The following is a 23772-nucleotide window of genomic DNA, read 5'->3' on the forward strand; positions in this document are numbered from 1 at the left end:
ATTTTTCTGGCTCGTCCCTCGGTTCCCTATGGGAGGATGGAGTCAGGAGCTTGCACAGGACTAATACATCAGGACTGATGAGGCAGGGTGCCCCCACCACCACTCCATGAACCGGCAGTCAGTCATTGCTCCTCAAATCTCCTGCTAAGCCCAGCCCCTTCCTGTGGCTGGCCCAATGCCTCCCAAGGAAAAGAAAGGAGACCTTGTGGATACTGGCCTCACTCCCAAGGCCCATGGGCAAGCATGGAGAGGGCCCTGGCCTTCCCAAAGCCCCATAAGGCTGGGGATGGGAGGAACCGGCCTGAGCCACAGCTAGGAACCAGGAAGAGGCTGGGGGGGGGGTAGTTCCTGACAGTAAGTGCCCCCCACCCACCGCTGTCCAGGAAGAGTCTGGCAGAAAGGGAAGGAGGGTGCCAAGCACCTCACAGGTCTCTCTGTCCAAGCCCCTCACCTTGAGGAGGGTATCCAGGCAGCCAACATGAGTAGGGGTAGGGTGCCAGGTTCCAAGCACACTATGCTGCTCCCCTCCCTTCGGGGCATGGCAGCCAGACCACAGGTTGGCCAGCCTGAGGAGGTGGCCCACCCCTCCTGGCTGGCTCCAAGTGAAGGGGCACTGAATATTCTGGGTCTGGTCTACAGTTGGGGACCATTACTGACGCAGAGACCTTTGAGACCAGACTAGAGTCAAGGACAAGGACAGCCTCTTCCTTGATATGGAAGTAGCTGCCCAGAGGACCCGAGTTGAGGGGGGAGGGGGGGAGCAGCCAGGTTCAGATGCCTCTGAATCTCTTGGGAAGTGTCCTCTCTGATGGACCATATGTGATTGACTGTGCCTGTGCAGAGAGCCAGGGGACCTATCAGAGGGAGGAGTGGGGCCAAAGGGTCTGTGACCAAAGCCTTATCACTGACTCTGGGGGAGATCTGGGAACCAGGGCAGCCCAGAAACAGCTGGAGAAGACCAGAGCATAAGGGGAGGATGTCCTGGCCCTGGGGCCTCCAAAGCAGGATGCAGCAAAAGGAGGGGAAGCTATGGCCTGGGTGGAATGGGGCAGGGGTGGCCAGAAGACCAGGCCTAAATGCAAGTCCTGTGTCCACATGAAATAATAGGGATATAAAATAATACTTCACACAATATTGAGGTGAGTCCTTAGGACAATGGTGCTGGGCCAAGAAGCCCCCTTTCCTTTCCAACCCTGACAAAGGCCCTCCTCCACTGGCTTCTTCTGGAACCTTATCAGGAACTCCTTCAACTCAAACCCATCCTGGTTTTTCTCCAGGAGGACCTTCTGCACGGTCAGCTGGCTGTAGATGCGGGTGCCCTCATCCCTACACACTCTCTTCAGATCCTCCTTGTTAAGGGAGAAGAGCTGAGTGCCTGTCAGGATGCCCAGATACTCCATGGTCCCTGGGCTGAAGGACTTGGCTTCCAGCCACGTTCTGGCCTCCTGGATACTGGAGCTGTATGTCATTGGGGCCGCCACAGCCTTGCTTCTCCCCACCGCAAAGTTCCTCCAAGGAGGCTGCACCTTGGAGTTGGCCATCTTTTTGATGAGCTTGTGATTAAGCTTTTCCATGTGGTGGATGAGTTCTGAAGTGTCCTCTCTCTGTGAGCAGTAACCAGAGGCTTAGGAGGGGAAAAGGGAAGGCAGAAGAGCTTAGGAAGGTTTAGGGTCAGAGGACCATAGGATCTAGAGCTGTGTGGAATCTGAAAGGCCATCTGGTCCCACTCTATTTCATAAATGAGAAAACTAATGCCCAGAATGGTTGGGTGACTTATCCAAGGTCACATAGGATGTTATAGAGACAAGATTTGAACTCAGGTACTTTGAATCTAATTTGGTACCATGCTACTTCCACCAAACTTTGAGCATAGACAACTTTCTATTCCTCAGCTCTGTGTCTGTCTATGGGTCAGTGCCAAATGATTATCTAGTTCAATGGCATCAAATTCAAATAGAAATGGATACCACATACATGAGGAAACCATAATACATGAGGATCCCGGCCGGTCATATAATGACTTAGAAATCCATGTGTGTATGTGTGTGAGTGTGTGCATATACATATATTTTTATTAATACATCAACACATTAAAATCGGATAGGAATTACATTTTAATGTGGCTCAGGCTTCCCTCAGGAGTGTTGTGGGATGCATGTAGGCCATATTTGACACTCCTGATCTAGTGAGTATGAATTATTTATCCAATTAGAACAGCTCTGAGCTTCTACTTAATGGCAACCCTCATTTCTTCTTTGTTTTGGGGTTTGAGGTTTTGGTTTGGTTTTTTTTTTTTGGAGGGGGGAAGGCAAGGCAATTGGAGTTAAGTGACTTGCCCAAGGTCACATGGCTAGTAAGGGTAAAATGTCTGAGGCCAAATTTGAACTCAGGTCCTCCTGACTCCAGGGCTGGTGCTTTATTCACTATGCCACTTAGCTGCCCCCCTCTCATTTCTTCTTTGACTAGATACTTTTCTGTAAACCCTAGTTATGTGATCTTGGTATAATAGAGCTAGCATCCCACAAAAAAACAGCAATGCTTGTAGTGTTAGGATAGAAAAGATAAAAACAATAAACCATGCATAATAAATTCCACAGATTCTCCAAGATCCCCAACAGTCCCAAATGACACATAACCTTATCCAGATATATGTATCTGAGGTTGGATTTGAACTCATGTTTTTCTGACAGCAAGTCCAGCACTTAGTCTACCATGCCTCCTCTTTTGGGTTAGCTCTCCAGGGCAGTATCCCTGTGAATGGATACAGAAGTGTAGACAATATAACAAAGTTCCTATTCAATGTTCCCCTCATGTATCCGACAGGATCAGTCACCAGAAGACGCAAAGACTCTGAACGAATTCTGGACTCAGGAATTATGTCAAGGGGGTTGTATTTGGGATCCAGGTGGCAGAAGAAAACAAAAGGTCCCAAGGCCAGTGATTTTCTCAGTCCAACCATACCTGTCACTGGCAGAGACTTCTGACCTCAACTTACCTAGCTTACCATTCCTGGAGTGCTTTGAATAGACACAGAAACCTGCCCTGATAGGGAGAAACCTGCTGCCACCTTGTTTCTCTGATGTCTCTCTCCAACTTTCTCTCCCAGCCCTCCTCTGCCACAACTGGGTCATGATATCACTTAACTCCTCTAGGTCTCAGTTTCCCCATGTGTAAAAATGAAAGAGTTATATTCCATGATCTCTAAGTTTCCTTCCAGCTCTAAATCTAAACTTCATTCCCCAATAAACAGTCCAATTTGGTTGTCCCAGTAACCTCTCCCAACACAGAAGTGAAATAGGGAGGGTGGGTAGAACAAATTCATTCTGTCTTAAAGCCATTTATGACTCATCTCCCTGTTAGATTGCAAATTCCTTGAGGGCAGGGGCTATTTCATCATTGTCTTTCAAATTTTCCAGCTAAAAGTCTTTCATGTAATAGATGCTCATTAGTAGTAGTAGTAGTAATAACAATATACTGGCATGGTTAGCCATTTTCTTCTCCAACTCATTTTACAGATGAGGAAATGGAGGCAAACAGGGTTAAGTGACTTGCCCAGGGTCACACAGCTAGTTAATGTCTGAGGTCAGATTTGAACTCAGAAAGAGGGGTCTTTCTGACTCTATCCACTGAGCTACCCAGATAATCTATACAACTCCTTAAGGTTTGAAATTGTTTTTAAGACTTTATCTAAAGTCCTTGGTTAACTGCACTGAAATGGTTCATTCCCTTTTACCCCTTGACTCTCTTCATTCTCCTCCTACCACTGCAACCTTACTCCTTGCCCTCTCCCTTGCCCCAAACTCTGGCCATTCCCCAAGGCTCAGTCCTCCATCCTTGGGATCTTCCTTCTGCCCTTTCTCCCTCCATACTTATTCATTCTCATGATTTCAGCCATCAATAAATATTTGGTGGATAGAGGAAGGATAACACCCCCTATTCTATGACTGCCATGTTATTGACTTTAGAGCTAAAGAGAGATCTCAGAGAATGTCTACTCCAACAATGCTTCATTTTATAGTTGAGGAAACTAAGGCAATTGACTGGCCTAAGGTCAACTAGGTATGAAGTGGCAGAAGTATTTTATCCAGTTCTAAGACCAAATCCTGGCTTCTTTTCATGATATCATTCTACTTCTCTAACTCTACACCCAGACTTGAATCCCTTATGTCTAATAAAGTACTAGAACCCTTCGATTTTTTTAATATTTTTCCAGGTATAAATAAGAAATATAGACCAGTGCCAGGTGATTTGATATGAGACACAGTGTGAGGCAGCAGAAAGAATTTTGAGGACCTAGGTATGAATTCTGTCCCTGCTACTCATTACCTAAGTGTCCGTAAGCAAGCTACTTAACTCCTTTGTAATTTCCCCTCAATTTTCCCCATCTGTAAAATGAGGAAATTCTATTAGATGACCTCTAAGGTTCTCTCCATTTCTAAGTCATTCCAACCTCCAAGACCAAGGAAGATTTAAGGATGGATGATTTAAGGGACATTTGAGTTATCTGGAATATCCCTAGACGCTGAAGGGACACCTAGGCTGAAGTTCCCCATATCTGGGGAGTCCCTGTGGAGATGGGTTTTATTTGCCATATATGTAGAAGGAGTTGATTTCTGAGGCTCTCCCAAAGCTGGAGACAGGAGAAGAAAGACAGAAACAGAGAGAAAATAGAAGGGAGGAAGGAGAAAGTGGGGTGGCAGAGAAGGAGGGAGGCAGACAGATAGTAAAGATCTGACAAGATAAGGCAAAAGCCATGGGAATCCAGGAACTCAGGGATGGACTCCAGGTTGAAGGTTGGGAGTTGATAGTCCAAAAGGTAGTGGCAAGACTACTGAAATGGGTCAGGAAATAAGGTGAAGGTAAATTTCCAGGATAAAGGGAAGAAGGTGAAGTAAGTTCCCAAGATTAAGGGAAGGAGACAATTTTATGAAGGATTGCTGAGATGTCTGCTCTACATAAATCCTTAGAGAAACCAAAGGACTTCTGGGAGCTGAAGTCAAAGAGGATATTATTAGTCTGAGTAAAGCCCTAAGTGTTATCAAGAGAACCAAAAGTGTACTGAAAAGCTTTGGGGCCAGAATAAGTTGGACTGTCAGTGGAAGAGCCTGAGTCAGAATAGAAAGTGAAGTTCCCTGGCCCTAAAGATCTCTGAGCACAGCTTGGATGCCCTCTTGTCCTCTTCCATAATGGAAGGTACTTCCCAACTCTGAGATTCTGTGATTGTACCAGGATAGGTAGCATTTAGAGCTAGAGGCATCCTGAGCTATGGCTACACAAGGCAGACTTGGCATGATGACAAAGTTCCCTCACTCCCATTTCCATTCCTCCCCTCAACTGTTCTCTTTCTCCGAGTGCATGGGAGTGGGGGAACTATAGAGACTAAGACAATCTTGGGTCATCTTCCCAAAGCATAACAATGGCCATGTCCCTCCTCTGCTCCAACACAGAGTCCTTTTTAATAGTGGTAAAGTGAATTGTCAGCACTGGAAAGTATTTCAGAGATCTAGCGCAGCCCCTTTGTATACAAGGGAAATTGAGGCTCAGAGAGGAAAAATGATTTGTCAGTCAGTAACAGAGCACGTCCAAGGTAAACTGACTCCAAGTCCAGTGTTTTGGGGTTTGAGAGTCTTTCCCCTAATACTCCAAATCAAAACATACCTGACTTCCTGGGCCCTTCCTAAACCTACTCCACCGCACCTACCTGACCTCATTTCCCAACATCTGCTTGTCTACTCCAGTTGGGCAAGTTGATTTTGTTGCCTTAAGAACACACCTTGTTCAACCCCACCTGATCCCTAACTCCCTGAACCATCTCCTCAGCTTCTGCCACCTTCTCCAGGTACCTTAGTCTTCCCACTGTCTTCATTCTTTCCTTTCTTCACCCTCCCCACCCTCCATTTACACAAACTCCAGACCATAAGAGTACATTTTCTAGAAACATAAATTCTGGCAAGTCCTTCTAAGCTAGAAAGAATCCAAGTTCAACACTGGATTGTTTATCTGTCATCTAAGGACCACCCAGGCTGGGTTTGTAGAAAGCTAGCCACCATGTAATGAGGGAATTTTTTTAGCCATATGATTTCACCAGGACTCTATACTAAGGAACATATGACCTTAGAATTTTAAGAGCTGGAAGGGACCATTGAGTTCATCTAAGCCAACCTTCTTATTTTACAGATGAGGAAACTGAGGCCCACAGAGGCCAAGCAATAGGATCATAGGATCATAGGCCTAGAGCTGGAAGGGACCTCATAAGTCATCAGGTCCAAATGCCTTATTTATAAATGAGGAAATTGAGACCCAGTGAAGTTAGAAAAATTGCCCAAATTCACAGAGATAGTAAATAGCTGAGCCAGAATGCAAACTCAGGCCTTCTAACTCCGAATCCAGCAGCTTTTCTCATGGTATGGTCATGAGTAGAAGGAGCACCCACATGGAAGAAACTATGAAGTCTCTTGAAGTAAGTATTCATAAAAAAAAGGGGGGGGCTAGAGATAAAGATAGGCTAGGAACTGGCTCTGAATCCATTGGTACTGATTAGGAAACTCCATTACCATTGGGTCAGCACAGCTAGGTGGCATGGATGATTCAGGAAGACTCATCTTTCTGAGTTCAACTCTGGCTTCAGACACTTACTAGCTGTGTGACCTTGGGGAAGCCACTGGACCCTGTTTGACTCAATTTCCTCACCTGTAAAATGAGCTGAAGAAGGAAATAGCAAACCACTCCAGTATCTTTTAGAAAATTCCAAATGGGGTCATGAAGAGTCAGACACAACTCAAAAACAACTGAACAGCAAGAGCAGCACGTTCTCCACCATCTTAGAAAGTTGCCCAGAGCGGAGAGAGGTTAAACATCTTGCTCAGTGTCACACAATAATATGTGCTAGAGAGAAGACTCAGGACTGGTTGGCTCCAAAGCTACTCTCTGTCCACATTGCCACTCAGAAAGAAGAGAATGAACAAATTTTGAAATAATAAACCAAGGGAAGGTCACTTAAAGTGCATCCAAAAGAATTCTACCCTATCTCAGGCCAGGAAGGACTTGAGCACCTAAGTTTTCGAACCTAATCATTAATGAAAGTTCTCCAAACCAAGATGTGGTTGAGGGAATCTTCAATTTAGAGCTAGACGGAATCTTAGTCTGAATCTAACCCCTTCATTTTACAGATGAGGAAACTGAGACCCAGAGACTGTAAGTGATAGAGCCGAGATCTGAACTGAGGTCCTCAGACTGGAGAGGAAGTGCTCTTCCCGCTGTGTTATAGCCCCAGCTGAGAACAGAATGTTCTTTTCAGAATATACCTAAACTAATTAGGAGACGTTCTCACCTGGGTCTTTGCCTCAAGCTCACTGATTCACTGGATTTTTCCCTCCTCCTTACAGAAAGGAAGACTAAGGAGGAACCTGAGTGGTAGAGTGGGAAAGACTAGGTTTGGAGCCAGACAACCTGGGATCACATCCCAGTTCAACCATTTACTACCTGTGTCATGTTAGGCAGGACAGAACCTCAATTTCCTTACCTATAAAATTGGAGGGAAGGGCTTGACCTAGATATTCTCCAAGATCCCTTCCAGCTGTGAATCTAAGAAACACTCAAAAGAGTTAGAACTCTCATCACCTTAGAAAGATTGGAACTGATCCCAACACAAGTCATCCTCCAAATTCCTGAAAGGTAACTTCATTTTTACATTGGCTCCTCATCTTCCCATTGGAGTCTCTTAGAGACAATGGGTCCAGGTGTTTGTCACTTTTCACAAGTTATATGATTAAGGGTCTTCTGCCTTATACCAGGCAGCTTCTACAGCTTGGTTCCCCAGGAGCCCCAACCATTATATAAGGAACAATATTAGAACATCAGAGTTGGAAGGACTGTCACAGATCACCTAGCCAAACCTCCCACTCAACAGAGGGCATCCCTTCTACAAGATCCCTGAAAAAGAATCATTCAGCCACTCCTTGAAGACTTCCAATAATGGGAAGCTGGCTACCATTCCAATCAGACCATCTCACTTTTGGTTAACTCTAATTATTAGGATATTTCCTTTAAAAGAACTGAAATCTGCCTCTCTGCTCCTACTTCTGACCTCTTGGGCTAAGCAGAATGAATCTAAACCCTTAAAATGCCTGAGGGCAATGATCATGTGCCCCCACAAAGTTCTGACTTCTCCTTTGACTTAAACACCTCCAGTTTGTTTGTTATATTGAATCTTCTCATCATCTTGGTTGCTCTTCTTTGGATGTGAGCTGGCTTATCAACGACCTTAGTGAAAAAAAATAATGGTACTCAAAACCTCAATGGATGGGAAGAATTTCATTAAGTGGAATGGGGATAGGGACTTTGTTGTTGGGTTATGAAAGATAAAGTAGTGGAAAGAAGAAGTTGGGGGAGAGAGGAAGATCATAAAGGGTGAGTTTTGTTCAGGGAGAGTTATGATGATGATGATACTAAATGATGGGAGGAAAGCATAACTAACTCTTCTGTGATTCTGGATAAGATTGATGAGAAGAGTGAGGAGAAGGGTGAGGAGGTAAAGATGATAGGATCAGGATGTGATGGAGAGAGAAGATGTTAGGAGTGAGGATGAGGAGGGGGAAGCCAGGGTGGGGCTGGGGAGGCTGAGAGGGGAGATCACGATGGGGATGATAGAAAGTTGGAAGATGGGAAGAGTGGAAAGGATACGGGTGAGTGAAGCTGATTGGATGGCGGAGAAAGTTCTGCATACAAGAGACATTTAATAAATGTATGTTAAATTTAAATGTTGAAGACCAGACTGATAGAAGGCACCTGGCTAAGTAGTCTCCTCAGAAGGTTGTTTGTGAATTGTTGAGGTTCAAAATTTCTGGCCTCAGTGTGGTGTTGCCAATCTCCCCTCAGGCAATAAGGCCTAGTTGAGCCTTGTTTGGGTAGTGGCCAGGGCTTGTGTGCTTTGGTGTTTGGCCAAGTTTCCGTATTACCCAGGCTGGCATGAAGGGAGTTTCCTTTTCTCTCTACCAGTTCAAAAGGAAGTCAGAAAGTGCTTTCAAGTCACTGACAGTCAAGGTGACAGTCAGTCCGGCACAGAGACGGTGCTCTCTCCTCCCCACACAAGGCACATTTCCTTTGCCTCCTGTGGCCAAAAGTGGGACACAGAAAAGGGGAGTTTGATAAGGCACCTGTGACCTGGACCATCCCCAACACTCAAGACCTAGGTTCAGGACAAGGACTGAACTCTCCTTCCTCCCTCTCCAAGACCAAGCCATCCTCTGGATCCTTCTGCTGTGGGGCTGCTGCCCTCAGAGTGGGTGAGTACTGCCCTCTGCACTGGGACTTGCTCAAGCCCTGGCTTCTAGGGATGAGCCTCAGTGACCTTTCACCAATGCTTTGTCCTTTTCTCCCAGTCCATACTCCTCCTTCTAACTCTCTCCTCTCTCTTCTTTCCTCTTCCCCTTCTCCCTCTCCATCCCATTCTTCTGTCTTCCTCTCCTGCTTTCCCTGTCTCTCCCTTTCACCATGCCTCCCCCTCCTTCTGTCCCTCTCCTTCCCTTCTTATCCTGTCCTCTGTCCCCCTCTATTCCTTTGCTTTCTCCTCTTCTACCTTTTTATCACCTTCACCATCTATCCCTCACTTCATCCTCTCCTCTTTTCCCCTACCCTTTCTCTTTCTTCTTTCATCTTTTCCCTCTCTTCTACTTCATCTCTTCATCCTCTCCTCTGTTCCCTTCTCGCTCCCCCTCCCCCACAACCCCTCCTCTCTCTTCATCCTCTCTCCCTCTTCTCCTCTCCCCTTCCTCTCTCTCTCTCCTTCCTCTCTATATCCTCTCCCCCTCCTCTCTTTCCTCTCTGATCATTCTCTCTCTCTTCCTTCATTCATATGGGAACAGCCTCGCTGTCTGATAGGACTAAAGCCAAATTAGAGCAAATCATGCATTCACTCATTCATTAAAGAACTATGTAGTCACTGACAGCCTCCTCTGGGCAGGACCCAATGCTGGGCCCTGTGGGGAGATTCAGAGGAATGAGGTACACAGCCTCTCCTCTGTACAGAGACCTAAGATAAATCTACAAATAACTATAGTACAAAATTGAGAGAGACATTGTGTCCTGGGGATTCAGAGAGTGCTCTGATGGTCCAGAAAGTTAAGGAGTAGCATCTCACTGTCAGATGGGGCCATCCCCTCCCTTTTAGAGTCTCAGGTTCTGCCATCCTGCCTACTTTTGATGAATTCCCTAGAATCTGGAGAAATCTGGGGAAGATCACAAGAGTTGGGGTGTCAAAGGACCCGGATTCAGATTCAGGTTCTGCTACTCACTACTTGTATAACCTTGGGCAAGTTACTTTCTCCTCTCTGGGCCTCAGTTTTCCTGTCTGTAAAGCAGAGGACAGAGATTAGGTCATCTCTAAAGTTTCTTCCTCCCTTGCTCCTCCAACAGCTTTCCTGGCTTCCTTTAAGAATCAACTCAAACCCCAACCTTTTGCAAGGAGCCTTCGACAGTTTCTTCTCTCCCCTCAGGGTGAGTGCCTTTCCCCTAAGATTGCCTTGCAATTTCCACACTTGTTTGGATGTAACCTCCTCCTTTAGAATTGGCTCTCCTTGAGGGCAGGGAGCATGTTTTTGCCTTGCTTAGCACCTAAAAGTACCTGATAAACCCATCTTGACTTGAACCTTCCAGCTCCAAATCTTTGACCTTACAAAAAATCTGTCACTTGTCAGACATTTTCCTCTATAATATGGAAGATGTCAAAGACTCAGCATCAGAGTTGGAAGGGATATGAGAGATCATCTGTTCTCCCCAATTTTACAAATGAGGGAACTGAAGCCTAGAGATGACAGTCATGCATGCACAGAATCTGACAACACTGAGGCTCTAATCTGGGTCTCTTGACTCCAAGCCCTATGCCCTTCCCATTACACTATATGTGATCTCTCCTCAAAGGAGGGGAGGGGGTATCACAGGACTTCAACTCTACCTCCCCTGATGAATGCAGTGGGAAACATTTCCAGTCCCTGTATTCCTCTGTCCTCCCCAGAAGACCTACCACTTGATTCCTCTGCACCAACTCCACCCCCACCCCTTCCCTCAGGATCCAACCCAAGGTCCCAGGTGTTAGGACAAGAGTGAGAGGAGACATGAGTTCGGAGGCTGAGCAATCTACAGATCAGGTGGGTTCACACAGGCTGCAAGAAGGGATGAGCTATAGGCAGAGATGGGGGTGAGGTGAGGGGATCAGGAGGGGAGAGGGAATGATGAGAACAGCCCCCCTGAGGATGAGGAGGGGGGATGAAGCAAAGTCAATAGGTCTGCAGGAAGAAGGAGATCCCTGGGCTCATTGTGCTTTTGACCCTTGACCTGTTCTGGGAACCAGGATGCTTATGACATGTCAGATGCCCGTCTGGCTCTGACCCTGTGTATCACCAAGAACCGAGCAGGATCAGAAACTGATGTGAAGGCCCTGGAACAGATGTATGAGGCCCTGGGCTTTAAGAGCACAGTGAGGAGGAACCTTCCAGCTAAGGTATGGCACCATCACCCCCTCTGCCTCCCACTCCCCAAAGGCTCTGGTGAGGTATAGGTCCAGCCCCGGGGGCGGGGGGGGGGGGCAGGGGGAGCCGGGGCCGGGGCCTCGGCTTCTCTTCTCCCTTCCTCAAACCATTACATGCAGGAGTTCTGATCGACCAGACCCCCTTGAGCCTATGGACCTGTCTCAGCCAAGACTCCTGGACTTGAGTATCTTCTTCACAGGGTTTCTGGGAGGAGCTGGAGAAGTTCAGAGAAGCCATGGACCAGATGAAAGACCCAGTGAGCTGTTGCTTTGTTGTTCTCATGGCCCATGGCGAGGAAGGCATACTGCAAGGAGTCGATGACAACACCATTCAGTTGGAGGAACTCTTTGCTATGCTCACAAACAAGAACTGCCGGGCCCTTCGAGGCAAGCCCAAGGTGTTCATTGTACAAGCCTGCAGAGGAGGTAAGTAGAGGAAAGGGAGGAGGAGGAGGAGGAAGAGGAAGGGAGAAGAAGAGGAGGAAGAAGGGGGGAAGAAGAAGAGAAGGACAAGGAGGAGGAAGTGGTGGCAGGATCTTTCTAACCTGCCCAGTCCGGTTTGAAGCCCAGAGTCCAGAGCTTAGGACCCAGCATAGCAAAGAGCTCAACAGAGACCAATCCAGCATCCAAATCCCAAAGAGTCCAGTGTCCATAGCTAAGAGCCCAGCCCCAGAACCCAGAAATCTCACAAATCTCCCAGCTCAGAACCCAACCCGGTCCAGATGCTAGGAATCCACAGTTCAGCCTACGTGGCCCAACACAGTCCAAAGTTCATACATCCTATTTTCCCTGTTCTTAGGTAACCGAACCCTATTAGGACTGGGATGTTCTTCCTCTCTCCTTGTGGGGCCTCTTTCTGAAAATCATGCTTTTACTTGTACTTTTTAGATCAGAAAGATTCTGGTGAGGTGGTTCAGCCAAAAGAGACCGGAGAGACTGTCCTCTTGTCGAAGGAACAGCCTCCCAAGCTCCCGACCTACACAGACGCCCTGCATGTCTTCGCCACTGTGGAGGGTAGGAGCTCCCCCTCTGCTCCCCGTTGCCCCTTCCCCACCTTTCCTACCATGGCCTTCCCCATTCCTCATTCATAACCCTCCTGGGCCTCCCTGCCTTCCTTCCCATAACCCTTGACAAACCAAGGATATCCATTGTTCCCCCACATTTTTCCTCTCAGTGCAGTCTCTCCTCTTGAGCTGGCCCTTTGCACAATACTAATAATGACCGTCTTGGATTTCCCAGGGTACCTTGCCTACCGGCATGAGAACGATGGCTCCTTTTTCATCCAGACCTTAGTGGACGTGTTCACAAACATGAAAGGTCACATCCTGGATCTCCTGACTGAGGTGAGGGGCAGAGGAGCTGATTAGTCCTGAAGTCCTCCTTCCTACAGGCCCTTTTCTTTGAGGCTTGAACCTCCCAGACCAGAAATCCTGCCCCTCTGAGACTAGGAAGCATGAAAAAGAATAGGATGTTGGGCAAAGAAGGAGGAGGAGGAAAGAAAGAAGAAAAGGGAAACAAGAAAGTACACTAGCTCTGAACCTCAGAGCCCGATTGTGTAACTTCTAGCTATGTGTGACCTTAGTTAAGTCACTTCACATCTTTGGTCCTCATACTTGTCTGTAAAATGGTCACTAAGGTCCAGCTCTAGATCCTATGACTTCATAGCCCTCCCAACACTACTCCCATCCTTGTAAGAATTCATCCTTGTCCTCAGTCCTCACCTCTCTCCTCCCCAGCCTCCCTCCCCTCTAGCTCCTTGTTCTGCAGGAAGAAGGAGGTCCCTGTTCTCTGATATTCCAAAAGCATCCAACCATGTCCATTCACTAGCAAACAGATTCAGGCACCTCTGTCTTCACAAACCCGTGTCTCCTCCTGCCATGTTTCCCTCTTAAAAAGCTTCTGCTTTCCCCTTCCCAGTGGACCAAGCCATAACCACACTGAGGGGTTTAAGGGCAAGGGGACACTGCACCCACCAGGAAAGTGGCCCTCACCCCCACCTATGTAGACTGTGGGTGTCTCTAACCTATTCCCAGGGTCTTACTTGTACAGAGGTCCTGTCAACAGCCCTGGTTATGGCTACTCCCCAATAAGGTGACCAGGAGAACCTGAGGCTCACCTTGAATTCCCCTGTTCACCCAGGTGACCCGGCGCATGGCTGATGCTGAGCTGATGCAAGGAGGCAAGCCTAGGAAGGTGAACCCTGAGGTCCAGAGCACTCTCCGAAAGCTGTTGTATCTGCAATAGTGGGAGGTATCTTGGACCTTCTGAGCCAAGGGGCTTAAGAGCTGCTGCCCAGAGGCCTTGGAGAGCCACAAAAGCTGGAATGTGCCTGTGTCCTTCACCCCATGGACACCCTGAGAACTTGGGGCCCACATCCTATCCCTCTTACTTGATTCACTCCCCACATTTGTTATCTAGCACTTCCCATTTAGAAGAGAGCCTGTGATCTGGGAGCAATGTTCAGCTAGGGTCCTTGGGTCTTCCTAGCATCCTTTCTTTTTTTTTTTTTTATATTTTTACAACTTTTTTTCTTTTTTCTTTTTGGAGGGCAATTGGGGTTAAGTGACTTGCCCAAGGTCACATGGCTAGTTTTTGTGTTAAGTGTCTGAGGCCAGATTTGAACTCAGGTCTTCCTGACTCCAGGGCTGGTGCTCTACTCACTGTACCACCTAGCCACCCCAACCTAGCATCCTTTCAAAGATCAGTTAACACTAACCCATATCCCACTATGTCCCACCTTAATAGAGAGAGATCCTTCTTGAGTGTCTCCGGTTCCTTGAGAGCTACTCCTTTGGTGACAGGCTCTGCTTTTAGCTAGGCAAGTCCTGGAACAAAAGACCAACAGCCCACCAGTGGGCCAGTGCTCAAAGCATTTGCCTGCCTGGTAAGGCCTTCCAGGGCATGCACTCTACTGGCATCATCTGTAAGGCTGAGTGATCACATCAAAACTTCAAGATATTTCTTATTTTTATTTGTGTGGGTCCCCTCTCTACCGCTGATGCAAACTGCAAGTTATCCTTGCCTTTGCAAGTTACCAAATGACAACAGCAACCCTCCACCACCAAACACATCTGCTAGCATTCTGGTGATGGGCCTCTCTGATCATAATTGGACTGATGATCACTGGCATATACTTACAGATCCTCTCCAGCTTTCAGTCAACCAACATAGCCTTCAAGAACCCAGGGTCACTCTTTTGTCACAACAAGACATCAGAATTAGATTCATCTCTCTAAAACATGACTTCCTTAAGTCAGAACTCCCTGGTCTGGCATTCAAGGCCTTCCACAATCTGACCCTACCCTTCCCCCTCCTTTCCAACACACACCCTCTACTTCAGTCAGGCTGATTTCCTTGGAGTCCCCTCCATCTCACAATATACTTCTGCCCTCTGCACCTTTGCTCACCACATTCCCCCCGCCCCCATCAGGTAGACTGCTTGCTTCTGTGTACATGCTATATCCCTCATAGCTATATCCCTCCTTTTCATTTTTTGTGTTTGTATCCCCAGTGCCTAGCACAGAGCCTGGCACACAATAGGTGCCTAATAAATGCCTGTTAATCTGAATTGCCTGTCTTCCAAGTCCTACCTCCTCAGAGCCTTCCCAGACTACTTCAGTCCATGAAGATCATGCCTCTTCTGACAACACACAGAGTCCACCCCCTACATATAGTATCACATGTTTTATTCTGTGCCATCTTGAATGGTTTCCTGTATGCATCCTATGAATAATAATGAAGATGATAGCTCCCATTTCCAGAACAGTAGTGATTTACAAAATGCTTTCATTAAATGACTGAATGTTGGACCTGAAACTGAGCTCATTATCTTTCTCCCCAACCCCCCCCATCTTCCAAACTTCCCTGTTGCTGTAGAGGACATCACCACCCTTCCAGTCATCAAGGTTCGCACCCTTGACACCATGCTCATTCTCCATCTTATGCAGCCAAAAATTGCCAAATTTCATCATTTCTACATCATAAAATTTCTCATATCTGACCCCTCTCTACTCCCACAGCCACCATCTTGGTTCATGTTCTCATTACTTCTCAAATGGAACATTTCAGTAGTCTCCAGGTCTTTCCCCTCTCCAACATACTCTACACCCAGCTGCCAAAGTGATCTGGTCTGATCATGTGACACCTCTCCCCCAGAAGCAGATAGGTGTCATAGTGGATAGAGCAGTGGACCAAGGGTCAGAAAGACCTGAATTCAAATCCTGCCTCTACTGGGTGTCTCTGGGCAAGTGCAAGTACTTAACCTCTGTTTGCCTCAGTTTCCTCAGTTACAAAATGGGAATAATAATAGCATCTACTTTCCAGCATTGTTGAGAGGACCAAATAAAATAAAATTTGTAAAGTTCTCAGCACAGTGCCTGGCATTTAAATGCTTGTTTTGTTTTGCCTTTAAAGCTCTTCATAACCTGACCCCAATCTATCTTTCTGGCTTCGTTGTGGATTAGTACCTTTCCCATACTTTACAGTCGAGGCTTTTTTGCTATCTCCTGCACCCAACATCTCACCTTTGATGCTGGCTGTCTCCCATGCGTAGAATGAACTTCCTCCTCACCCCCATCTTGTGAAATCCCTTATTTCCTTCCAGATTAAACTTTCTATATCAAGCCTCCCTTATACCCCTAACTATATAGTACTCTCCGTCCCTGTCTTCTTGTGTTTGACTGCCTTCTATTTATTTGGTATTTGGTCTGTATCTACTTATATGTGCACATATCATCTCCCAAATAATGGAAGTTCCTTGAGAACAGAGAATGCTTCATTCCTTGTCCTTATATTCTCAGTGCATGCTTCATTTGTGATCTAGATCATTCCTCTTTAGGCAACACTGTGACCCAGTGACCCCTGGGGCTTCCCATATTGATGCTGAACTCAGTGCAGACACCCAGTTGGCACCCAACTGAAAACTAGAGGCCAAATGACTCTCCTGGGCATAAACAATTGTGCAGCCTCAGACTTCCCAGTAGCTAAGATTATAGATATACACCACTGTGTTCCTCCATAACACCCTGGACACGCCAATCTCATCTGGTCTCTGAAGCTAAGCAGGAACAGACTTGGTTAGTACTTGGACAGGAGACTGTCTAAAGACTATCAAGTGCTATGGACTTTCCCCTTTCCTTTTTCCTCTCCTCTCCTTTCCTTTCCCTTCCTTTTTTTTCTTTTTGGAGAGGGGAAGGCAGGACAATTGGGGTTAAGTGACTTGCTCAAAGTCACACAGCTAGTAAGTGTTAAGTGTCTGAGGTCATATTTGAACTCAGGTCCTCCAGACTCCAGGGCTAGTGCTCTATTCACTGCGCCACCTACCTGCCCCAAGGTCTTCCATTGTTTTGTTTTGTTTTGTTTTGCTTTTTGGAGGGCTATTGGGGTTAAGTGACTTGCCCAAGGTCACACAGCTAGTTTTTGTGTTGTGTCTGAGGTCACATTTGAACTTGGGTCCTCCTGACTCCAGGGCTGGTGCTCTATTCACTGCACCACCTAGCCGCCTCCTCCTTTTCCTATTTTGAGAGAAAGTTTGGCTAGTAGATAAAGTCAGCCTTGATTCCAGGAAGAAGAGCTGCCTTCAAGACCTCCCTCTAAATGAAAAGGACCTATTTGTATAAAAATATTTAGCTCTCTTTGTGGTGGCTAACAATTGAAAATTGAAGGGCTGTCAATCAATTGGGGAATGGTTGAACAAATTATGGCATGTGATTGTAATGGAATATTATTGTTCTATAAGAAATGACAAAAGGGATATTTCAGAAAAACCTGGAAAGACTTGCATGAACTAATGCTGAGTGAAGCAAACAAACATTGTACACAGTAACAGCAATATTGTACAATGAAGAATTGTGAAAGATTTAGCTATTCTCAGCAATACAATGATCCAAGATTATCCCAATGGACTAAGGATAAAGCATACTATGTGCCTCCAGAGAAAGAAATTCTATTGTTTGAATACAGATTGAAGCATGTTATTTTTCACTTTCTTTCATTTTTATCTTTTATTTGAGTCTTCTTGTATAAAATGACTAATACAGAAATGTTTTACATAATTGTACATATACAACTTATATTTGATTGCTTACCATCTCAAAGAGGGGGGAGGGGAGGAAGAGAGGGATAGAATTTGGAACTCAAAACTTTAAATAAAAATGTTTTTTAAAATGGAAAAAATTTACATATGAAAAAGACCTCCCTCTAGCCTATATAGCTGTATGACCCTGAACAAGTCACTTATTCTTAGTATTATAAGGAAGCTCTTTAAAACTAAAAGTCTCAGAAAAGGTGTTGACTGTACTAATGTAATCAAAGGATCAGTTTTTATCCCCAGTGCCTGACATACAATAGTAGGTGCTAAATCAATACTTATTGGCTTATTGTTCCTTTTTCATTAGATTTTGCAAATGAACTAAATATTCTAAACAGTTTTGGTCTTTGGAAGACATCTTTCTCCTCTTGGCAAATGTCAAGCGTTTGCTGACTAAGATGATATCTATGTTCTTATTGTCCTTTTTCGTGGTAATTGATGCTAATGAGTTAAACTTCTCTGTGAAATTAATTATAATCCATGTCAATATCATTTCTGCTCTTTCCCATTTTTCATTATTTACCAATCAATGAAAATTTATAAGCACCTACTATGTGCCAGGCACTGTGTTAAGTTCTTGGGATACAAAAAGAGGCAAGACAGTCCCTGCCTTCAAAGATCTTACAATTTAATTAATTAATTTGTTTAAATAATAGATTGAATTACATCGATTGTATGCCATATCTTTTATTCATTATTCTTTCTAGTTTTTTACTAATTCTGATCTAATAACAATAATCACTGGCATTTTTATGACATTTTAAGGTTTGCAAAGTATTCTACCCGGACAGGTAGATGCTACTATTTTACAGAGAAGCAAACACAAGTTAAGTGACTTGCCCAGAGTCACACAGCTCCTAAACGTCTGAAGCTGGGTTTGAATTCAGGTCTCCCTGACTCCAGGTCTGTGCCACGTAGCTGCCTCATCTTTGTTCTGTCCAATCAGGGGACAGACTGTACCCAGACAACTGATTCAAAAGCAACTCACATCTATAAAGAATCTTTTCCTGTATGTTAAGATGCTAATTTCATTTCTGTAACATTACTTAATATTCACCATTCTCAGCTCCAAGGTCGCATGATTACTATAAATGCTAACCCATGTTGAGCATGCAGACCATTAAAATCTCATCTTTTGCACATGAATTAACTGCTGAGGCACAGTTCCTACATCTTGCACTTGAGCCATTGACTTTTTTTAACGCTGTTGGACTTTACATTTATTCTCATCAAACTTCATATTATTATATTAGCCTGTCTTTCTACCTTGTCAAAATATTTCTTTTTTGAGCACTTTCAACAGAAGTGTTCCTGTGATCCAGTGTTTGGTATCTTTTCCCACAAGATCCTCTTTGAAAACAAAAAATGAACAAGGTTCTAGGAAGACCAGTAGACTTAGAATCAGATTTGTATTATTTTTTTTATTATAGATTTGTATTATTTGTGTTATTAGGTTTGTATAAGAGTTCTACCATTTACTACCTGTATAAGTTTGGGAAAATTATTCAAGCTCCTTGGGCCTCACTCTCATCTGTGAAATGGGAGACAGGAATTGTTGAAAAAAATTATCTCTAAAGTCTATTCTAGCTCTAAATAGAATGACCCAATTTTGAATAGGATAGAGTCCAGTGGCACTCTATGCTGTCATTGATCTATTAATCATCCCTTTTTTTTTTTTTTTTGATCCAGAGTCTCAGAAGAAAAGGAGTTCTTTGGAAATACCAAGAAGAAGAGTTAATTCTTAAACCATAGTCATTGTTTTTGGAGGAACGATTTTAGCTTGTGCAGAAGCTGCAAATGATTAGTTTTTTTCCCCAGAAAAAGAACCAATCAGACCCTTGAAGTTGTAGCATCCTATTCCAGACATTTCTATTCCAGAGTCATACCAGCCATTCTTCCCACTCTCCCAGACCCTGGAAGAGTAATGCAGTGGCCACCGATGCTAGAAATGGGTGGAATTTTTCTTTTCCAGGCAGTAAAAATGGGGAACCTAGAAATACTTCCTTTGCAGAGGTACAATCTTTATTCTCCTGCCCACAGCACATCTCTCAAAATGCTCCTGGTACTTAGGTCTATCTCCAGGCGAAGTGAAAGTGATCTCCTGGATAAGCAGGGACTCATGGTAGCTCCAGTGGAGATGTTAAATCAAGAAAAACACTCAAATGCCTCCAGGGCAAGCACGGCTCCAGGAGAGTTGCAATTAAAGGATATGAAGGGATTAACAACTGGGTAGAGGAGATATTCATAAAGAATTCTAGAATCCCAGTTTTAGAGCCTGAAGGGACAAAATGACAGAATGCAATAAGATCTTAGAACATAAATACAGAATGTCCAAACTGAATGGACCTTAGAGCACAGATTGTTCGGAACTGTGAAGAATCTGAGAAAAAAAGAATGTAAACTCTCAGACCTAGAAAGGACCTTAGAACATTAAAACTATTAAACTGGAAAAGACCTTGAGTTCATCCAAACACCTTCATTTTATAGGTAGGGAAATTGGGGCTTAGAGAATTAATGAATGAATGAATGAATGAAAAAGCATTTATTAGGTACTTACTATCTGCCAAGCACCAGGTATATGAGCAGAAAAAGCAACCGTCCCTGCTCTTATGGAGCTCACACTCTAAATAGGAGGGAGTATAGAGACAGGGAGGAAGGGTCGGAGTAGGGGAGTGAAGGGTGTGAGAGAAAACACATAAAAGAGAGTTTGATTGTAGGATAGAAAGTCTCCAGAATCCTAAGCACACAGCTATAAGGCAGATGACAAGGGCTAGAGGTCTGGAGGAAATAGAGGCAGGGGAGGGAGTAAGGCCGCGTTACAAGGGCAGATGGATGGTAAAACCGGGTGTTCCATCTTGCTGGAAAGATTACAGAAGGTAGGTCCCATCTCATCCAAGCAGCATGAGCCTTCTTATTGCCCCCAGTGGGTCAGGGTCTGCGTAGCCTGTAGGAAGGAGGGGAAACAGAGGGGAAGGAAAAAGGGAATAGAGGTGTTCAAAATTATACTGTTACACTGTAACATTATACTGTCATATAATTATAACTATGTAATTATGCCATTATGCTGTAACAGGTATAAGATTAGAACCCTGGCATCCCAATGAGGGATTTAAAATTTTTAATTATCTGAATATATTATTATGCAAAATATCTACATACCAAAGCAAAACCCAACAATGCAAAGTTTTTAAATATCAAGATGCTGACATTATGTAGACAATGAAATGTACATCATTGAAATGTTCGTTCCGCTGTTTTGACATCATGAAAAATGGGCATACGCAGTTGTGTTTGGACTCAAGGTCTAGATTTAAAAGAATTATTCTATAATTCCATAATCATCTATAATCAATATCTATTAATATATAACATATAATATATTATGCGTGATATATTAATATATCTATAAAAAAATAATAAAAACAACTCACATTTATTTAGCACTTTCCTTACAAGAACACTCTGAAGGTGATGTAAACTGCCACCCCCTCCCAGAGAGATCTCCCAGATCCCTATGGGACAGAACAGATCAGAGCCTTCCAGCTCCTCCTCTCCCCTCTTGTCCCTAGGAGGTTCCTCATTTAAAGAAACTGAAGCTCAGGGAGATTGAAGTTACTTACCCAGGGTCTCACATCTAGTAAGCATCCAATCTGAGATTTAAACTCAGGCCTCTTCTGGTTCCTATTCTAAATCCAACGCCCTTTCCACTCAGCCATTCTGCTACTTTTTACAATTCAATCGTTCTAAAAAGTGATACAGAATTCAATTCAGTCCTGGGTCCAGATTTTAAAAGCTCCCAGAATCATAGGTCCATAGAATTTCAGAACTAAAGGCAGACCTTGGGATCACTGAAATGTTTCCTCAGGAAAAGAGGAAGTGAAAAAGTCAGTCAGTCACCAAGAACTTTTTTTTAAATGTTTACTATATTCCAAGCACTGTACTAATCACTGGAGATACAAAGAAAGGTAAAAACACAATGCCTGCCCTCAAAGACCTCACATTCTAATTCAGGAGACAACATGTAAATTGCATACAGGTTATATACAGTATAAATGGGAGGTCGTCTCAGAGAGAAGGTCCTGGAGGGGTGGGGGTGTGGGTATTGGGGATATGAGGAGAATAAACAAAAAATGTGCAGAAGATGGAAAGGATTTCAGCTGACTCTGGAATGAAGTCAGGGAAAGAAACTAAGAGGTAGAGGTGAGGAAGGAGAATATTCCAGGCACGGGGAAGGGCGGAGAGGAGGAACCAGTGAAAAAACATGGCAGCAGGAGATTGGAGTGCCACATGCAAGGCAAAGCAAGAAGGTCAGTATTGCCGGATCCTAGAGTATGTGGAGAAGAGTAAAGTGTAAGAAGATCAGAAAGGTAGGAAGGAGTTAGGTTGTAAGGGGTTTAAATACCAAATAGAGCATTTTAAAGTATTGCCACTGGACTCCCAGGACTCTGGAGGAGAAAGTGAGGCTGACAACTTTGGCTCTGCCTCACTTAGACCCAATTCCCAAGCAAGCCAAGATGTCACCCTCCTGATTTATTGGTCCTCTTCAAGACTAAAGGAGGAACGGCTCTGGAGGTAATAGGCAGCTATTGGAATGTACTGAGTGGGTGTGGGGGGCCAAGAGGAGGGAAAGGAGTGACCTAGTCAGACCAGAGCTTTAGGAAAATAGTTTTGACAACTGAGTGAAGGATGACTTGGAGTGGGAGGAAAACTTTGGGGCAAGGAGACTAACCAGAAGGTTATTGCAATAAAGCAAGAGGTAATTAGAGCCTGTTCTACAGTGGTGGTTGTGTGAGAGGACAGGGCTGAATGTATAGGAAAAACCTTTCTGACCATGCTAAGTTCACACTTGGAGAAGAGAGAGATGGGATATTCCAGGAACAGGATGGGGAGAAGGGAATCGTTTCCCAGATGAATGGAAGGCCATAGGTACTGAGTATTAGGTGAGCTCCTAGGAATCCCTCGCCAGGCACCACACTTTACCATTTTGTCCCGTAGTCCTACGGATCGACTCCTTGCTCCTTCTCTCACACCTCCAGGGATAAACTTTCTTGCTCCTTACATTGGCACTACCAGTTCTGTAAAGGTCCCTGGGGCACTGCACGAGAGCCAGGCCTCCATGTTGACTGACCCATTAATCACCACAGTTTTAGCCCCGACTCCCTCATTGGCCATCATCTGTTTCAGCCACATCAATCTCTTTAGATGATTCTTCCCTTTTCTCCTCAGCAGAATCAGCTGTATTTGTGTCATCAGAGTTCTGGATCTAAGTCTGACCAAGGAACGGGTTAATAAGATAGAAATGATGGCAACCTTGTCAAGAAATGATCGCACCATCTTAGAGTTTATGACAGGCAAGAGGAGAGTCAGGAAGTACTTGTACCATTGTAGGGAAAGTTGGATCAAAAGAGAAGGAAAAAACTCTTAAGAACAAAATTCTGATGGCATAAATACAAATAATTCTGCTGAGGGAAAAGAGGAAGACTTGTCTAAAGAGGAGGCATAGATCTAATGCAGTGCCCCAGGGATATATGCAGACACAAGGAGGTCAATTCAGCTTCACAGGTGTCTCCGAACTTCTTGGAATGTGACTCAACCTGACTAAGACTCTGGAGGAGTATACTGCATTTAAAAGGAATTGATTGGATAAAAGGGGCTGAACTGACATCCTTGCATTAAGATCATGTGGTCATAGAATTAGAGTTGAAAAGTCAACTATTCCAATTCCTTCATTTTACAGATGAGGACACTGAGGCTCAATGAGATTGATTGACTTAATCAAGATCACACAGATAGTATGTGATAGAGGTAACATTTGAATTCAGGTCATTTGACTCCAGTGCCAACATTTTCCATTATGTCATCCTAGTTCATCCTTATTTGCTGCTCCTTCTTTAAACATTTATGTATGTAATATCTGAGGTCCCAGTCTTAATTGTTTCCCTTCTTCTTGCATATTGCTTCCCATGAATTACTGGTCCTCTCCACTGACATTCTTAGGTTGCACTTGCTACTCTGGGTGGTATCTAGTACAATGATTATAGGTGGGCAGCTTTCTCCTTCCACTTATACATTCAGATTGTAATTTTCCTTTTTATTTTGAAGACCACCATGATTTGGAAAAGAAACTAGACGTTCTAAGTCCAGTGGGTGGAAGTTACAA

At 44.6% G+C, this 23772-nt stretch overlaps 1 protein-coding gene and 1 long non-coding RNA gene across 6 annotated transcripts; one reads left to right on the plus strand and one right to left on the minus strand.

Annotated features, from left to right (window-relative positions):
* The first annotated feature begins 9007 nt into the window (after positions 1-9007).
* On the plus strand, positions 9008-15340 carry CASP14 (caspase 14). Of its 5 annotated transcripts, none has more exons than XM_069086725.1 (8): positions 9008-9284; positions 10414-10494; positions 11012-11144; positions 11348-11497; positions 11725-11950; positions 12413-12538; positions 12764-12867; positions 13664-15340. In XM_069086725.1, the coding sequence occupies exons 3-8, from the start codon at positions 11112-11114 to the stop codon at positions 13766-13768; spliced, it is 744 nt and encodes a 247-aa protein (XP_068942826.1). In that variant the 5' UTR covers positions 9008-9284; positions 10414-10494; positions 11012-11111; the 3' UTR covers positions 13769-15340. The 5 variants fall into 5 exon arrangements, with proteins under 5 accessions (XP_068942826.1, XP_068942828.1, XP_068942827.1 ...); XM_069086727.1 differs by having other exon boundaries at positions 11015-11144; XM_069086726.1 differs by having other exon boundaries at positions 11066-11144.
* A 4799-nt stretch (positions 15341-20139) lies between these two features.
* Positions 20140-22163, minus strand: LOC138160302 (uncharacterized). Its single transcript, XR_011168123.1, has 3 exons — positions 22015-22163; positions 21233-21355; positions 20140-20556 (listed from the first exon to the last, which is right to left on the minus strand). It is a non-coding gene; the product is annotated as an uncharacterized lncRNA (long non-coding RNA).
* Between the last annotated feature and the right edge of the window lie 1609 nt (positions 22164-23772).

Source organism: Petaurus breviceps, unplaced genomic scaffold (genome assembly GCF_028583685.1).
Source record: "Petaurus breviceps papuanus isolate PSGF00001 unplaced genomic scaffold, PetGlider_PUasm1.0 180, whole genome shotgun sequence".
Lineage (NCBI taxonomy): Eukaryota > Metazoa > Chordata > Mammalia > Diprotodontia > Petauridae > Petaurus > Petaurus breviceps.